The 15,881-nt window shown below is 35.7% G+C and overlaps 1 protein-coding gene across 2 annotated transcripts; it reads right to left on the reverse strand.

Annotated features, from left to right (window-relative positions):
• Positions 1-6,308: 6,308 nt before the first annotated feature.
• Positions 6,309-8,632, reverse strand: LOC120214148 (ankyrin repeat-containing protein At5g02620-like). 2 transcript variants are annotated; one of them, XM_039212113.1, is made up of 5 exons: positions 8,565-8,632; positions 8,428-8,449; positions 8,029-8,368; positions 7,407-7,816; positions 6,309-7,315 (listed from the first exon to the last, which is right to left on the reverse strand). In XM_039212113.1, exons 3-5 carry the CDS (start codon positions 8,351-8,353, stop codon positions 6,437-6,439), a joined length of 1,614 nt encoding a protein of 537 aa, XP_039068044.1. In that variant the 5' UTR covers positions 8,354-8,368; positions 8,428-8,449; positions 8,565-8,632; the 3' UTR covers positions 6,309-6,436. The 2 variants fall into 2 exon arrangements, with proteins under 2 accessions (XP_039068044.1, XP_039068046.1); XM_039212115.1 differs by lacking the exons at positions 8,029-8,368; positions 8,428-8,449; positions 8,565-8,632 and adding an exon at positions 7,938-7,968 and having other exon boundaries at positions 6,312-7,315.
• Between the last annotated feature and the right edge of the window lie 7,249 nt (positions 8,633-15,881).

Here is a 15,881-nt window from a genome sequence, read left to right on the forward strand (position 1 = left end):
TGAAGTTGTTAAACATCTCGACATGATATGGTCTGAATGGCTTTATTAGAGATCCAATTAGATGTGGAGAAATGAAAGGAATTAGGATAAATCCTCATTGTGATGTGTTTCAAGAGTCAAATCAAAACAGACACTGCTCTCCTAAATAATCCCTACTAAGTTTGGCATATCTACATCTACATTCTTCAAAGATGATAGATTCTCTTTTCAAAGATGAAAGCTTTATTGGATTTCTACACAAGTCTAGACGAAGAAAGCCGATGTTATCAAATATAAAAATGGGGACATTAAGGTCATAATTCTGATTACGACAAGAGTTCCATAAATGAAACATTTCTTCTGAGACTTTAATGAAATAAAGAAGACACAGAGATACAAGTTGATCAAATGGTTCTTCAGAAATGAAAGCTTGATAGCATAAGTGGCTACACTGATATCCGAAGGTAACCCTGGAAATAAATGATCAAGTGAAGGAAGACCGAATTTACCACTTTGAAGTCAAATGAAGATTGTATCAACATTCATGCATTCATAAGAACATAATTTACACAATAGACAATGCATTACATTGATACATTTGATTGCATTTAAATATGAAGTTTTACAGATCTTCGTATGAAAAAAGAAGATTCATGATGGAAAATACCTTACAAAGGTAAGGTAGAATTCAAACCTCAAATCCAATAATCACTTCAGGAGAAGCAAACATCTGAAGAATAGATGGTCGCAATCCACAAATGAAACATTATTTTGAAATGGGGCATGTTACCCAATCAACAAGTTATTTTAAAAAAAAATGAGAAAACAATTTCCAAAGTTTTTCATTTAATCTTTTCTGAAAATAAAATTGTTGAATAGTAAGAAAACGATTTCCAAAGTTTCTTACTTAGTAAACTATTTCCAAAGTTTCTTACTTAGTAAACTATTTCCAAAGTTTCTTACTTAGTAAACTATTTCCCACATCTGTAAGCCCTTCAGTGCATGATGTTTTCAAAGCCTTCGGGTCATCTGTAAGCCCTTCAGTGCATGATGTTTTCAAAGCCTTCGGGTCATCTGTAAGCCCTACAGTGCAGGATGTTTTCAAAAAGCCTTCGGGAGCTTTTTGATATTTTTAAAGCCTTCGGGTCATCTGTAAGCCCTACAGTGTAGGATGTTTTCAAAAAGCCTTCGGGAGCTTTTTGATATTTTCAAAGCCTTCGGGTCATCTGTAAGACCTACAGTGCAGGATGTTTTCAAAAAGCCTTCGGGGAGCTTTTTGATATTTTCAAAGCCTTCGGGTCATCTGTAAGACCTACAGTGCAAGATGTTTTCAAAAATCCTTCGGGAGCTTTTTGATATTTTCAAAACCTTCGAGATATCTGTAAGACCTACAATGCATGATGTTTTCAAAACCTTCGGGTCATCTATAAGCCCTATAGTGCAGGATATTTTCAAAAAACCTTCAGGAGCTTTTTAATATTTTCAAAACCTTCGGGTCATCTGTAAGACCTACAGTGCAGGATGTTTTCAAAAAGCCTTTGAGAGCTTTTTGATATTTTCAAAACATTCGGGACATCTGTAAGACCTACAGTGCATGATGTTTTCAAAACCTTCGGGTCATCCATAAGCCCTACAATGCAAGATGTTTTCAAAAAGCGTTCAGGAGCTTTTTGATATTTTCAAAGCCTTCGGGTCATCTGTAAGACCTACAGTGCATGATTTTTCAAAACCTTCAGGTCATCCATAAGACCTACAGTGCATGATGTTTTCAAAAAAATCTTTCGGGAGCTTTTTAATATTTTCAAAACCTTCGGGACATTTGTAAGACCTACAGTGCATGATGTTTTCAAAACTTTCGGGTCATCCATAAGACCTACAGTGCAGGATGTTTTCAAAAAATCTTTGGGAGCTTTTTGATATTTTCAAAACCTTCGGGACATCTGTAAGACCTACAGTGCATGTTGTTTTCAAAACCTTCGGATCATACATAAGACCTACAGTGCAGGATGTTTTCAAAAAATGCCTTCGGGAGCTTTTTGATATTTTCAAAACCTTCGGGACATCTGTAAGACCTTCAGTGCATGATGTTTTCAAAACCTCCGGGTCATCCATAAGACCTACAGTGCAAGATAATAAGACCTCAGGGCCATTCATAAGACCTCTGGACAGAATGTTTTCAACATTTCCATCCTACTCAAAAGAAGCCAAATAAAAAAATTATTTTTTTTTCGTCTTTGCTATATTCTTGTTAACACAAGAATGAGCAAAGAGGGGCAGCTGTAAATACTATTTTTTTCATTTTATTTTTAAAATTTTATTATTATTATTATTATTATTATTATTATTATTATTATTATTATTAAATTTACATTATAGGCCCAAACCTGAGGCCCGTTTTATAATAAACCCTAAGCCCATTTACAAACCAGGCCTGAGAAGCCTAAAACTATTTAGGGTTTTAACTAGGGTTTTTTAACCCTATCTCTAGCCGTCGTTGCTTCCAGAACATCCACGCGACCGCTGCCTTTATTGCCACCTCACAACCGACTCCTCCACTGCCATGACGCCTCGCCATAATGCTCCAGAAGCACCAGATGGCCGCCCACGTCGTTGCTCTAGGGTGAGTCACCACCCTAGTTCGGTGACTCACTGAATGCTCCCCTTATTACCCGGTCCGATGAGAGCCTCGATGGTGGCTATAAAAGTCACCAAATCCTGCAAAGAAAAAAATAGAGGAAGAACGGCGAGAACAGAGATGAGCAAGAGCAGCAAGCACAACCACAACAACACCAACGACAGAAAATAACCATAGATAAAGAAACGAAAAACAACCTTAGGAAGAGTGAAGAGACTTATTGAGAAAACTGCAGTCATCAGAGACTCCATACGCCGCCGTAGAACCGAAAGGTCGAAGGTAAAGAAAGTTAGATCTACTTCGATTTAAACGGTTTTAGGCTAAAAAAGTTTGGATTAGGGTTTAGAAAAATCGAGGCTTCGATTTGGGGCATTTTTGTAAAATTTGGCCACTGTAGTTGGTGGCCGGCGGAGGCTGCCGGCGCCGGAGCAAGACGATCGACCGGAGGCTTTTAGAGAGAAGCGAGAGAGTTCTCATCTCTCTCAGCTAGAGAGAGAATGAGAAAGGAGAAAATGAGAGAAATGGCCTTAAGGCCGACCATTTTAGGGTATTTATACCCCTTCCCAAACGACGCCGTTTTGGGGAAGGGTATATGCGTAATTTCATAATGGGTAAACTATACCCGCATCCATTACAAATTTGTATATTTTCATTTTAGTCACTAAATCAAATTAATGAGCATTTTAATTCGGTTTCTTAATTTTATTTACTTTATAATTTAGTCCCTGACATAAATATATATATATTAGGTAAAATAACATATTTAGACCATTAGTTTTATTAATTCTCATTTTAGTCCCGAATAATTAATTAGGGTAAATTACAGTTTTAATCACTATCTCTTAAAATGTTTCGAATTAGTATCTTTAATTTTAATATTTTATATTTTAATTCTATTATTTTAATTTTATTTATTTTAGTCACTATTTAATTGTAATTTATTTTTATTATCTTTTTAATTTCAATATGTATAATCTAATACTTTAAATATTATTTATTTTAGCATATAAAAATATATTTAATTAAATAAAAATATTTATTTATTTTAAATATTATGAAAAGGGCTGTCTTAACTTAACTAGAAGTCCTATTTCAATATTTTTAAATAAATAAATATCATTATATTTTTCTTCATTTTATATTTATTTAATTTTTGTCATATTAATATATATATATATATATATATATATATATATGAAAGATTAAATAATAATATTTATTTATTTTTAATTAATAAGAAAAGGCGGTCTTAAAAAAACTAGACGTCTTATTCTGGTACTTTAAAAATAAATAAATATCATGCTTATAAAAATATATATATTTACTTCATTATTTTTAGGAAAATTATTATATTCTTATTAATATTTATTTATTTATTAATATTAAAGAAAAGACAGTCTTAAAGCAACTAGATGTCATTTTCTAATATATTTAAATAAATAAATACTTTTTTTATAATTTATAAAAATTATTTTAATTTTTTTCTTCCTTATTATCAAATTGAATATGAAAAGATCATAAATTAAATTTATAGTCGAGTTCTTAAATTCTATTATTAGAGACAATTTATAATCGGCAGTGACCAATTTTGGGTGTTATGGGGGTGCTAATCCTTCCCCAAACGTAATCGACCACGAATCCCTTTTTATTATTAAAAAGAACGAATTTTTGGTTAAACGCAGACCAGTTTATCTTTTAACTGATGTTTTCTTAAAAACTCTTTTAAAAGATGATTTTTAGGTATTCGACCTACCTAATCCAAAAGGTCGATGGCCACTCCAAAACATTTCTTTAAAAAAGCCATTTATTTATTCACATTACCTTTTCCGTCAAGTAAAATTTCGTGCACGGGCGAAAACCAGTTACGACAGATGTTAAGCATTAAGAGTACAGACAAGACTTTAAAAGCAACTCCTTTTCCCTATTTGGTTAGTAGCAGGAAGTGCAAGGCTCTGACACTTTGTAAGCTAGTAAAATGGATATTTATTCCAATGGAGACTCGAACTATTTCTGCAGAAAAGACAGGTAACACTTTCACTTCTTTTCTAAATATCGTGTTTGTGTGATGAAACAGATCAGGTTGACAGATATCTTACCATTGCATTCAATAATAGCATCGTCTACAAGTTTCGGTAATGAACTCTTTGAAAGTTTTGCTTTGGGACCATTGTCGACAAGTGAAGCATGTGAGAAAATGTCAGGATAGATTCAAGGCATTAATATTACATCCTCAAGAAAAGATATTGAAATATATATAAAAAAACAATCTGTAAGTAACTTGTCATATTTCTTGCAGATTGTTCTGAAGCACAATGCACCTTCAGCATAATGTTGCCATGTATAAAATAATCAAACTATCCTCTCAACTCATTTAAAGGAAACTTTATAATCTCATTCTAGCTCTTGATGAACTTAGTTATCAATATGACAGATAAGTAGCATGTAAAAGCCTATTGCTCAATATGAAGTAAACTCTAGCACTTTATTATTCGGAAAATTGGAAACCAAAGATGAAAGTGCATTAGCAGGTCGTTTATGCATCGTCTACTTAAGCAAGAAACAATAAGTTTATAAAGAAAAACTGAAAGAAGTAAATACAATCTAATGAGACCAACTTGTCTTTTCAATATGGCATATCATAACTTCTTTCATTAGCAGTTTTTAGGTTTCACTTCTAGGTAACCCCTTTATAAAAAAATTCCAACTTCTTTCATGATTAAGACAGAATGACAAAAAGTGAAAGCAATTACAGAAAATTTGAGACAGGGGGGCAGGACATGTCTTTTTCACACTCAAATTTAGAAGGAAAAAGAAAAGAGTAAATATCATCTTTCTAAATAGCCAAAACAAAGAACATGTCACACCCAAGTCTAGAAACTATTGGCTGGTCATCCTAATGCTGGACATGGTGAAAGCAATTACAGAAAACTTGAGACAGGGAAACAGGACATGTCTTTTTCACATTCAAATTTAGAAGGAAAAAGAAAAGAGTAAATATCATCTTTCTAAATAGCCAAAACAAAGAACATGTCACACCCAAGTCTAGAAACTATTGGTTGGTCATCCTAATGCTGGACATGGTGAAATTTAAGCATTACTCTAGGAAGATTGAATCATAAGAAGAATAACAATAAAGACAGTTCATAGGCAATAGATATTTAATTTGCAATGAATGTGGTAAAGGCATTGGTTATCTATGGCATTAATTATGCCATGACGGCATCGATTCAGAAGGAAACTATGCACGAGAATCACAGCAATACTCATCAGTCACCACTACCTTTGTTGTCTTGAAAGAGGGAGCTCTGTTACACTGGGAATCTTATACATGTGACCTGAGAAAAGCAAAGCATAATATATGCCATAGGCATATATTATTATACACATTTGAATGATGTTTAGTTTATGTAGTGATATGCTTAGGGATTATCTTTGGAACAAAAGTAATCAGCAAGTTCCGTGGTTAGAGTGAATGTCAGTTGGGAGTTGGCACATTAGGACATAAAAGCGATCAGATGCATTACGAATGTAACAAATAATCCAGATAATGAAGCCAGATTGTTGACTAATTGATCTCCATGATCAGTTGAGCTACAAAAAGGAATGTCTACATATATATATATATATATATATATATATATATATATATATATATATATATATATATATATATATATATATATGCTGTTATACAATCTGTATAAGCTCAATCTCGCAGTTTTGTTCCAGTGAGAAGCACTAGGCTAACATTCTGCTACAGTTAGTCAGATCCATGTACATATGAGTGAAGAGCGAAGGGGAGGATATAAGGCGCGTCAGAGCTCAAACTGCATAGAATTTCTTGTGTTCATTGTTCAGCATCTCCGTGTCAGACATATATGACATTGACATGGATTGAAATCCGCTGTTCGTTGAAGACCTGCGGATGCTCCGTAATTTTGAGGCCTCGATGCGGTTCACAATCACCCAATAACATAGTGTCCCCAATGTTGACACCATGATAAGAGTCCCTATACCAGTAACTAGATTAGCTAACCACCTCTCGTCTTCTCCTACCACAATATACGAGAGGGCCAGAAATGCGACTGAAATCAGTGTACAAGCCAACCACATTAGCTTATTAATAATAGCCATCATCTGCTTCTTTGCTTTTCTCTGTATAACTACAACAGAGGTTTGAACGACCACAACAGCCAATGATATGAAGAGAGATATAGCGTCAAAGACAACAAAAATCATAAACGGCAGTTTTGGAGCGATTCTCGCTTGTCCAGGAGAGACTCCTGGTGAAATATCTTCAGGACTGTCAGCATATTGGCCAGGGACACTGAATATGGCAGCAAATGCAATAGTGGCAATAAGGACAGCCACCACTGTGGTGGAGTTGATTGCATTATTGAGACTTTCGACTTGAATTTTGGTGAGCCGGTGAGCTATACCTTGCATGCGTTTTCTTGTTTGGCGTGTGTGCTCAAGCTGATGATCGACCTCATGCTTTATATCACTTACAGTTTGTTTTAGTTCTCGAGCCGAATTTGTTGGTTGTGTCTTGATGAATTTGGAACATTGGACTCCGTGCTCTTTTAAGATGCCTGCAATAGCTGATAGCTTGTGTTTTTCTGCAATGTCAAGAGCCGTTTCCCCGGACTTGTTGATGACTGATTTGTGATCGCCACTTTGGTTCAGAAGCTTTTGAACAATCTGAAAGATTGAATTAGTTATTAGAACGACAGTCTTTTCAACAATATACGAGGGACTAGAAGTTCTATCAGAAAAATTCATTCCTAACTACCTGAATCCGACCCTTTCGAGTCCCTATATGCAAAGCAGTGTTTCCCTTAGTATCAACCATATTTATTAAACTAGGATCAGAATTTATCAGCTCATCTACCACTTCGACATTATGCCCTTTAACTGCCATATGCAGTGCCGTCTGCCCCTTCCTGTCCGTTCTTGTTGCAATTCCAGGCTCTTTAGACAAAAGGGCCTTTACTATCTCTAGATGCCCATTCCGTGCAGCGGAATGCAAAGCGGTTTTCCCGTTCCTCCTCGCTATTGCCACCACATTGCTGACTTTTTCCAAGAGAAAACTCACCACTTCAGTATGGCCTTGTGTTGCAGCAGTGTGCAAAGCTGTGGTGTTATAAGAATCACAAGTCATTGAAAGATCAACATTGGCCTCCATGAGAATCTTCAATACCTCTGCGATTGCGCGCACACACACAAAGAGGATAATCAGTACGCAAATACACAAATAAAGAACCGAAGACACTAAAACATATTGCAACTTATACATATCAAATGACATCAAAAAAATGTTCACCTTCACTACAAAACATGATTTCATAGATTATTCACTATAGAAATCGCAGTATCGGACATTCATAACGATAAAATCGAGCTAAAGAACTCACCCAAATCACCTTTCTTGGCAGCAATATGAAAAGCATCATAGCCATTCCTTGCTTTAATACCAGCCAAAACAATATCATAACACTTCAGCAATTCCTTAACTAAATCAACATTACCACACTCAGCAGCAACATATAAGGCAGTTTCACCAGATTGATTCTGCTTACACAAAAAATCCCTCAATTCCCCATCTCCAATCCCCCTAATCGTTTCCAAAACCAGTTCCAGATCCCCTGCTCTCACAGCTGAGTGAAGTGGTGTATCATCCCTTTTGCCTGTCAACTGCTTAGCCATCCTCTTTTTCTGAAAATTCTTCTCTTCCCCCATAGATTTCTTTCCCCTTTTTTGCTTCCTTTAATGCAAACTTCCAAGTTCCAAGACAACAATGAAGTTTCTTTTCCCTCTCTTCCTTTTGATGGTTTTAATTGAAGGGATTTACCTTAAAAATATCGTCCAAAACTGTTATTTCACAATCGCGATACTTACAAAGACCGTAATGTTAATCAGTAATACGATCGCAACCGAGATTTAAATCCGTGATTGAACAAATAACTCCAATTATCCAACATACAGACGGATCAAAACCTTCATCCCGAGCATAAAGGAATCCCTGCAAAAATCAATATAGAAAGATAAGATGATTCAGAAGACTGACGAGGCACGTGGGAAAACCATTTTGTCTCCCATTCCTAATTATAATATCCACACAGTTGCATATATCTATATAATTATTACCACAAATCGTGCCAAAATGTATGAAAGAAAGAAACCCATTGGATAAAAGTTGGAAAATTGCTTCAAATTGGAATCTTTATCTTCATTCAATGAATCAAAGAGACCAATCGGGTACTTAAAATTGAATGCCAACCATAAAGAAATGGTCTTTGATGTTTAACTCACCTTGGTTCTTAGCTCTGAAAAAAAGGGACCAAAGAAGAAGAAAAGCAGGGAAATTAGAAGCAAAAGAAACAGTGATGGTTAACTTACTGGAAATAAAAAAGCTTGTAAGCAGCTATAACAAACGCCATTGAAAATATGAAACTTGCCGCTAGATTATTTTTTCTTAACATCCCACTAGAGTTGGGGTCGTGCGCGTAACTTAAGTAGCAATCATGTTATTCCACGTCATCAGTCAAAAATCAATGACTTGGGCCCACCACCAACTAAAAGAAATTGAGACATCCCCGCGGGTGATTTTTGTCCTTTCGTGAGTTATAGCCGTGTGGAGCATAGCGATTAGCACTGGCTAGTGGCTAGCAGAAAACTTTGTTGGAATCTTACACGTGCCGTCCCTCGTTCAGGTTTGGACACGAAGATCCCACGTGCCGGTTCTCAACACGTTGTCCTAAGATTTCTCGTGGACTCATGATCACAACCGTTTGATAACCTATATGATTATCACCTTTTCAATTTATGATTCCTTCAATTTTTAAAACTTTCTAATGGTGATGCAAGATCTTACCTGTGCTGCTTGATGAGATCACTTAGGTGAATGCCCTATTATCGATGGTCTACGTGCCCTAGCCAAAGAGGTTAGTCATTCCGGCTCCTTGCTTGGTCGACGCTTTGCTGATCGAAGCGTGTCGTGTCGATGGTCTTCGTTTTTGGGACTTGCACCAATTTAATATACAGGATAGGTGTATCTAGGCCTAGGTCATGGCCACTATATCTAAAAAAAAGGATAATTTATCCATTCAATCACACATTTATTATTTAGTTTCTGTTTTTATCAGTCAATTATTATTTATTTTAAATCATATTTAATATTACATTTTGATTCTGTTTTGACAATTTGTCTTTAAAAGATTAACGGTAATGTTGACGTATCATCATAAGATAATCCCACGGCATGACTGAAAAATAATTAAAAAATATCATATTAACATTATTCTTATTTTTTTAACGGTAGATGATCAAAATAGAACCAAATCGTAAAGATGATTATGATTTTGAAAATAATAATAGTTAACTGACCAAAATATAAAGTAAGTAATATGTGGGGTGGCCAAATAGTTAGTTTACCCTAAATAAAAAAATATGCATGAACTATGTTAAAAAAATTATATTAGTCCAATTATACTTTTTCTAGATTTGATCCATATATATATATATATATATATAAGTTTTATTATATTTATAAATTAAAATATATGTGGATTATTTTAGATAAAAGTATATCAGTCCGATAGTAATATGTGTGTTGCCTGCTAAATATTTTCTTACATGTGATATTTTTGCCTTGGGGAACAATTGGGAGAGTGCCCTTATTTGCTCGGCGTAGCATTTACTCCTGCTCGCCCGTTCATCTCACTTTGGATAATCCGATCACACTTTAATAAGGATTGATGGTGATCCATCGTTTTAATATTCATTCGAAACAGACCCGTTAACCTCTCATTTATAAAGGTGTTTGGACAATATCCTTTCAATGGCTTGACTTTCTGTGGTGCCTGACTGGAGGCGACGATGATACCACTCACGCCAGCATACTGCACTAAATTATTGGTGGTGTTGTGGTCCCTTTGGAATCCTCGTGCAAGAGGGTCGATTGCTGCTCCTGCTTGGGTAGCCATTCATTGCAAGAAGCAATGCGTAATGGAATCTATATAGGGTCCTTCCTCACCTGATTTTTTCGCTAACGTAATTCACCATCAGATGCTCTGAAGGGGAATGTTGATGTATCTTGTCCAACTACGTCTGGTGCAACGTTCATTGAGGCATTGCTCACTATGATCAAGGGTTGGTTCTCTTTGGTTATGCGCTGGTTGTAACTGATCTCAGGAATACGTGTGTCGTTGAGACTCACACTAGTATTCGTTTAACGATTGAATTGGATGTGTCATATGTAATCAATAAATATTATGTTAAATATAATTTTTTATTGGTAAGTTATCAGATACTGAGTTTGATTAAATGGTAAATATGTATTTATTCTTCTTATCAGGTCTATACACTTATTAAATTGAATTTAATTAAAATATAAATATTAAATTAATAAAATATATAAATACTGAATATCAAATATATTATCATATAAATTAGCCTAATTGTCACGTCAATATCTATACAAATAATTAACTATTAATGACTTAATTAAAATTATTTTAAAATTACTACTCAATTGGTGAAATTTATAGTTTTGGTCAAAATAAAATCTATGATTTAACTGACTTAAGTATAGTAAATATTTTTTAGAAAGAAGTATCTCTCGCTTACATTAATACTATTTATATATATATATATTTTGGTTACAAAAGAAGACTGCAAAACAGTAATTAACTAGGTACGCTAAGCTCCATGTTTTTGTCGAGGAGATTTTGGATCCCCATCGGAGGTTGCTCCAGCACAACAAGACCCAAATTCATTGACCAACCCATTTTAGTAATAGAGTCTGCAACGACATTTCCTTCTTGGTTGATATGTGAAATAATGACTTCCCATTGCAACTTTAGCAGCTCCCGGATCCTGCGGACGATGGTAATGTCGTTGGGTTGAGGAGTAGAATTAAGGATAAGATCTGCTTTGTTGTTATCGGTCTCTACTACTACTTTATTGTTAAAAAGTCAGCAAAAGTGGTCAAGTCACTTTCGGTGCAAATGGCAGAGCTTCCGTTGTATACACCGAAAATGTTGATTTTTTGAACAACGGTAAAATCACAATTTAGTCATTGTACTTTAGGATATTTATAAGATTAGTTCTTAAGTTTCAACTATAAATACCCTAGCTCATTTAGCTTCAAAACTATCCTAAATTATTCTAGCGTTCTCCCAATACTAGAGAATTTAGAGAGTTTTCTTGAGAGTTGTTTTCTCCTTTTTATCAAGAGATAATTGTTATTGTTTTCTCCTTGTTAGATCGAGAGAAGTTGTAATTCATATTTTCTCATAATGAAATTCTTCTACCGTTGCACGTGGTTTTTACCCTATATTATTTAGAGGTTTCCCACGTAAAATTTGTGTCTTCTTTATCTTTATTTTTATTTTCTCAAATTATCACTTGCGATTTTGTGGTTTTTATCTTCATTTTTATTTATCTCCCACTTGAAGATTTCATTGGAACAATCATATCTTCACACCATTCTTTCTACCTTGTACCTTCATGTTGCTTACGTCTCTGACAGGCCACAGGAGGATCGACACCATGTAAATATATCAGCGTTGATCGCCTTTGTCATGGAATCTGCTATGTTGTCTTTGGTATGGATCTTCTGCATATCTACCGTCCCTTCTTCCACATTTTCACTAATGAAATGGTACTGGCCTCGTATGTGCTTTGTCCTTGAATGAAATGTTGGATTCCTTGCTAGATGCAAGGCGCTTTGACTGTCACAAAACAGAGAGACATACTCTTGATTGTGCCCAAGCTCCTCCAATAGCATCTTCAACCAAATTGTTTCTTTACCGGCTTGTGTAGCTGCTACATATTCTGCCTCTGTTATGGATGTAGCTACAATTGACTGCAATTTTGAAACCTAGCTTACAGCTCCACAAGCAACTTTGAACACATATCCTGTAGTAGATTTGCTTTTATCCAAATCCCTTCCATAGTCAGAATCTACATACTCATTGATTAGTAAGTTTGATCCTCCGTAACATAATGTAACATTTGAGGTTCATTTAATGTATCTTAGGATCCTCTTTACTGTATTCCAATGCTCTTTGACTGGATTCGCCATGTACCGACTAACCACTCCCACTGCTTGTGCAATGTCTGGTCTTGTGCATATCATAGCGAACATTAAACTTCCCACTGCCGATGCATACGACACTTGAGACATCTTCATCCTCTCTTCTTCATTGCTAGGACTCAAACTGGAGGATAATTTGAAGTTAATAGGAAGTGGGGTAGAAATCGACTTACAATCTTGCATGTTGAATCATGACAATATCTTCTTCAATTAATTCTTTTGTGAAAGTCAAACTTCCTATTACTTCTATCTCGGTGAATTTGCATCCCTAGAATCTTATTTGCTGATCCCAAGTCCTTCATTTCAAATTCCCTAGCCAATTGTGCCTTCAATTCTTCAATATGATCTTTGTTGGGACCTGCAACCAACATGTCATCCACATACAACAACAATATAACACAATCGTTATCACCCAACCTCTTAAAATAAGCACAAGGGTCTGCATTAAGTTTGTTATATCCAATGCACATAATGAAGGAATCAAATCTCTTATACCAATACCTCGGCGCCTGCTTTAGACCGTACAGAGATTTGTTCAACCTGCAAACCAAGTTCTTCTTTTCTTTTTCTTCAAAACCTTTAGACTGGAGCATATAAATCTATTCTTCAAGATTTTCATGAAGAAAAGTTTTTTAATATCTAGCTGCTCTAGATGTAAGTTCAATGCAGCACACATTGTCAAAACTACTCGAACTGTTGTTAGTCGAACCACATGAGAAAATATTTCATTCAATATCTTCTTTTTTAGCATATCCTTTGACCATCAGTCTTGCACGATACATCTCCACTTGATAATCACTATTTCTCTTGATTTTGAAGACCCATTTGTTACCAATTGGCTTCCTTTCTTGTGATAGTGGCACAAGGTCCCATGTATTATTTTTATAAAGGGTTTCAATTTCTTCTTGCATCGCCATCATCCATAGTGAAGCATCTGAGCTATTTATTGCCTCCTGGTATATTGTGGCTCACCGTCCTCTGTTAAAAGGTAGTATGCAATATTTCCTTCTATAACATAATCTGAGTGTCAATTGGGACATCTTTCCACACGATCTGATTGACAAGTTATTAGAGCTTCATAACTCCCTGGTTCTTGTTCATCGTGTGCTGGTTCTACTTCAGAAGAATCTCTTTGTTCAAACTCCTTTTCCACATGTATCTGTGTAGTCTTTGACTTTTCAGCGCTGCTATATTATTCTTTTCTCTGTAGTTTATCCTCTACAAAGATAAAATCCCTGCTGATGATCACTTTGCGGGCAGTGGGATCCCACAAGCGATACCCCTTTACACCATCAGCATACCCCAAGAATTTGCATTTCCTGGATTTTGGACCAAACTTTAAAATTTATTGGGATTTGTACATCACGTACATAATACTTCCAAATACATGGAGGTTTGAATAATCAACTGGTTTACTAGTCCACATCTCTATTGGTGTCTTCAGCTCTATTGCAGTTGATGAAGCTCGATTCACCAAATAACAGAAGAAATTGACTGCTTCTACCCAAAATGATTTTTCTAGGCCTGCATCCCTCAACATTGCTCTTGTTCTTTCTAACAAAGTTATGTTCATCCGCTCTGCCACTTCATTTTGTTGAGGAGTGTTCGCCATTGTGAACTGTCTTTTGATGCCTTCTTCATCAAGTTCTTCACTTGTGTATTCTCATCCATTATCTGTTCTAAAACACTTGATCTTATTTCCAGAATCAAGTTCCACCCGTGCTTTGAAGTTTTTGAAAGTTGAAAACACATTTGACTTCTTCTTAATAGGGTACACCCAACATCTCCTGGAGTAGTCAACAATAAGTGAGACAAAGTATTTTGCTCCGCCTAGGGATGTAACTGGTGCTTGCTATACGTCAGAATGAACCAATTCTATAACACTTTTACCACTAGAATTTGACGTGTTGAATTTCAACCGGTGCTGCTTACTTGTTATGCAATGCTCACACAAAGTAAGTGATACCTTTGTTAAGCCTGGAAATAGCTTTTGCTCCACAAGGACTTTCATTCCTTGTTCTGACATGTGTCTAAGTTTCTGATGCCATAACATTGCAGAATCTGAACTACATGAGGCAACAGAGGCTTCTGCTTCTAGCAAAGTCTCTCCCTTCAGCATGTACAAGTTTGTAGTTATCTTTTCGCCTTTCATCACCACAAGCGCTCGACGGAACACCTTCATGATTCCTTTCTGTGTTTCAATCTTGCTTGCATTATTATCCAAAAATCTGTAGGATAATAAATTTTTCTTCAGGCCTTTCACGTGCCGCACATCTCGAACAACTTTAATTGTTCCATCATGCATCTTCAATTTGATGGTTCCCACGCCAGTGATATCTAAGGCATGATCATTGCAACTATACACAGATCCTCCTGAGACAGGTTCATAATGATGGAACCATTCTCTTCTTGAGGTCATGTGATATGTTGCCCCTGAATCAATGAGCCATATATCTGCAAATCTTTTTCTACCTTCCACGGTGGTTGACGCTTCACAACATAGAGCATCTCCATCATCTAAAGTGTTTGCGGTATTGCCTTGTGGATTGGAGTTTTTATTTAGACTCCAGCAATCCTTCTTCAAGTGACCCTTCTTTCCACAGTTGTAGCACTTTAAATTCTTTTTGCTTCTCGACTTCGATCTACCATGTTTGTGACTGCTGCTTTGGCCACGTTCTATTGATCTCAATCTCATCGTTGTCAACACTTCTGCTTGTTGCAGATTTACTTGTATGTCTTCCTTGTTCTTGCGTCGATTTTTTTCTTGTATAACAGCAGTTGCAACGTCACCGAAGACTAGACTGTTGACATTACTGTTTGTCAAGTTGATCATACGAATCAGGTAGACTTTGAAGTAGAAGTTCAGCACGTTCTTGTTCTCCTATTGTACATCTTAAAGATGTAAGTTGAGAAAATAAAGTGTTCAGCGTGTTTAAGTGCTCTGTCACTGAAGTAGATTCTGGCATCTAGAGAGTGTACAATTTCCTCTTAAGGAAAATTTTATTGTGCAACGATGTGACCTCGTACAATTTGGTGAGATGATCTCATATCTCCTTAGTTATATTCTTCTCCTCGATGCTTGATAATACTTCATCTGCTAATGCTAGATGAAAGTTTGCCATAGCATTCTCGTCCATTTCGATCCATTTTTTGTCATATGTGAAATCC

This window comes from Hibiscus syriacus, unplaced genomic scaffold (assembly GCF_006381635.1).
Source record: "Hibiscus syriacus cultivar Baekdansim isolate YM2019G1 unplaced genomic scaffold, ASM638163v2 tig00110053_pilon, whole genome shotgun sequence".
NCBI lineage: Eukaryota > Viridiplantae > Streptophyta > Magnoliopsida > Malvales > Malvaceae > Hibiscus > Hibiscus syriacus.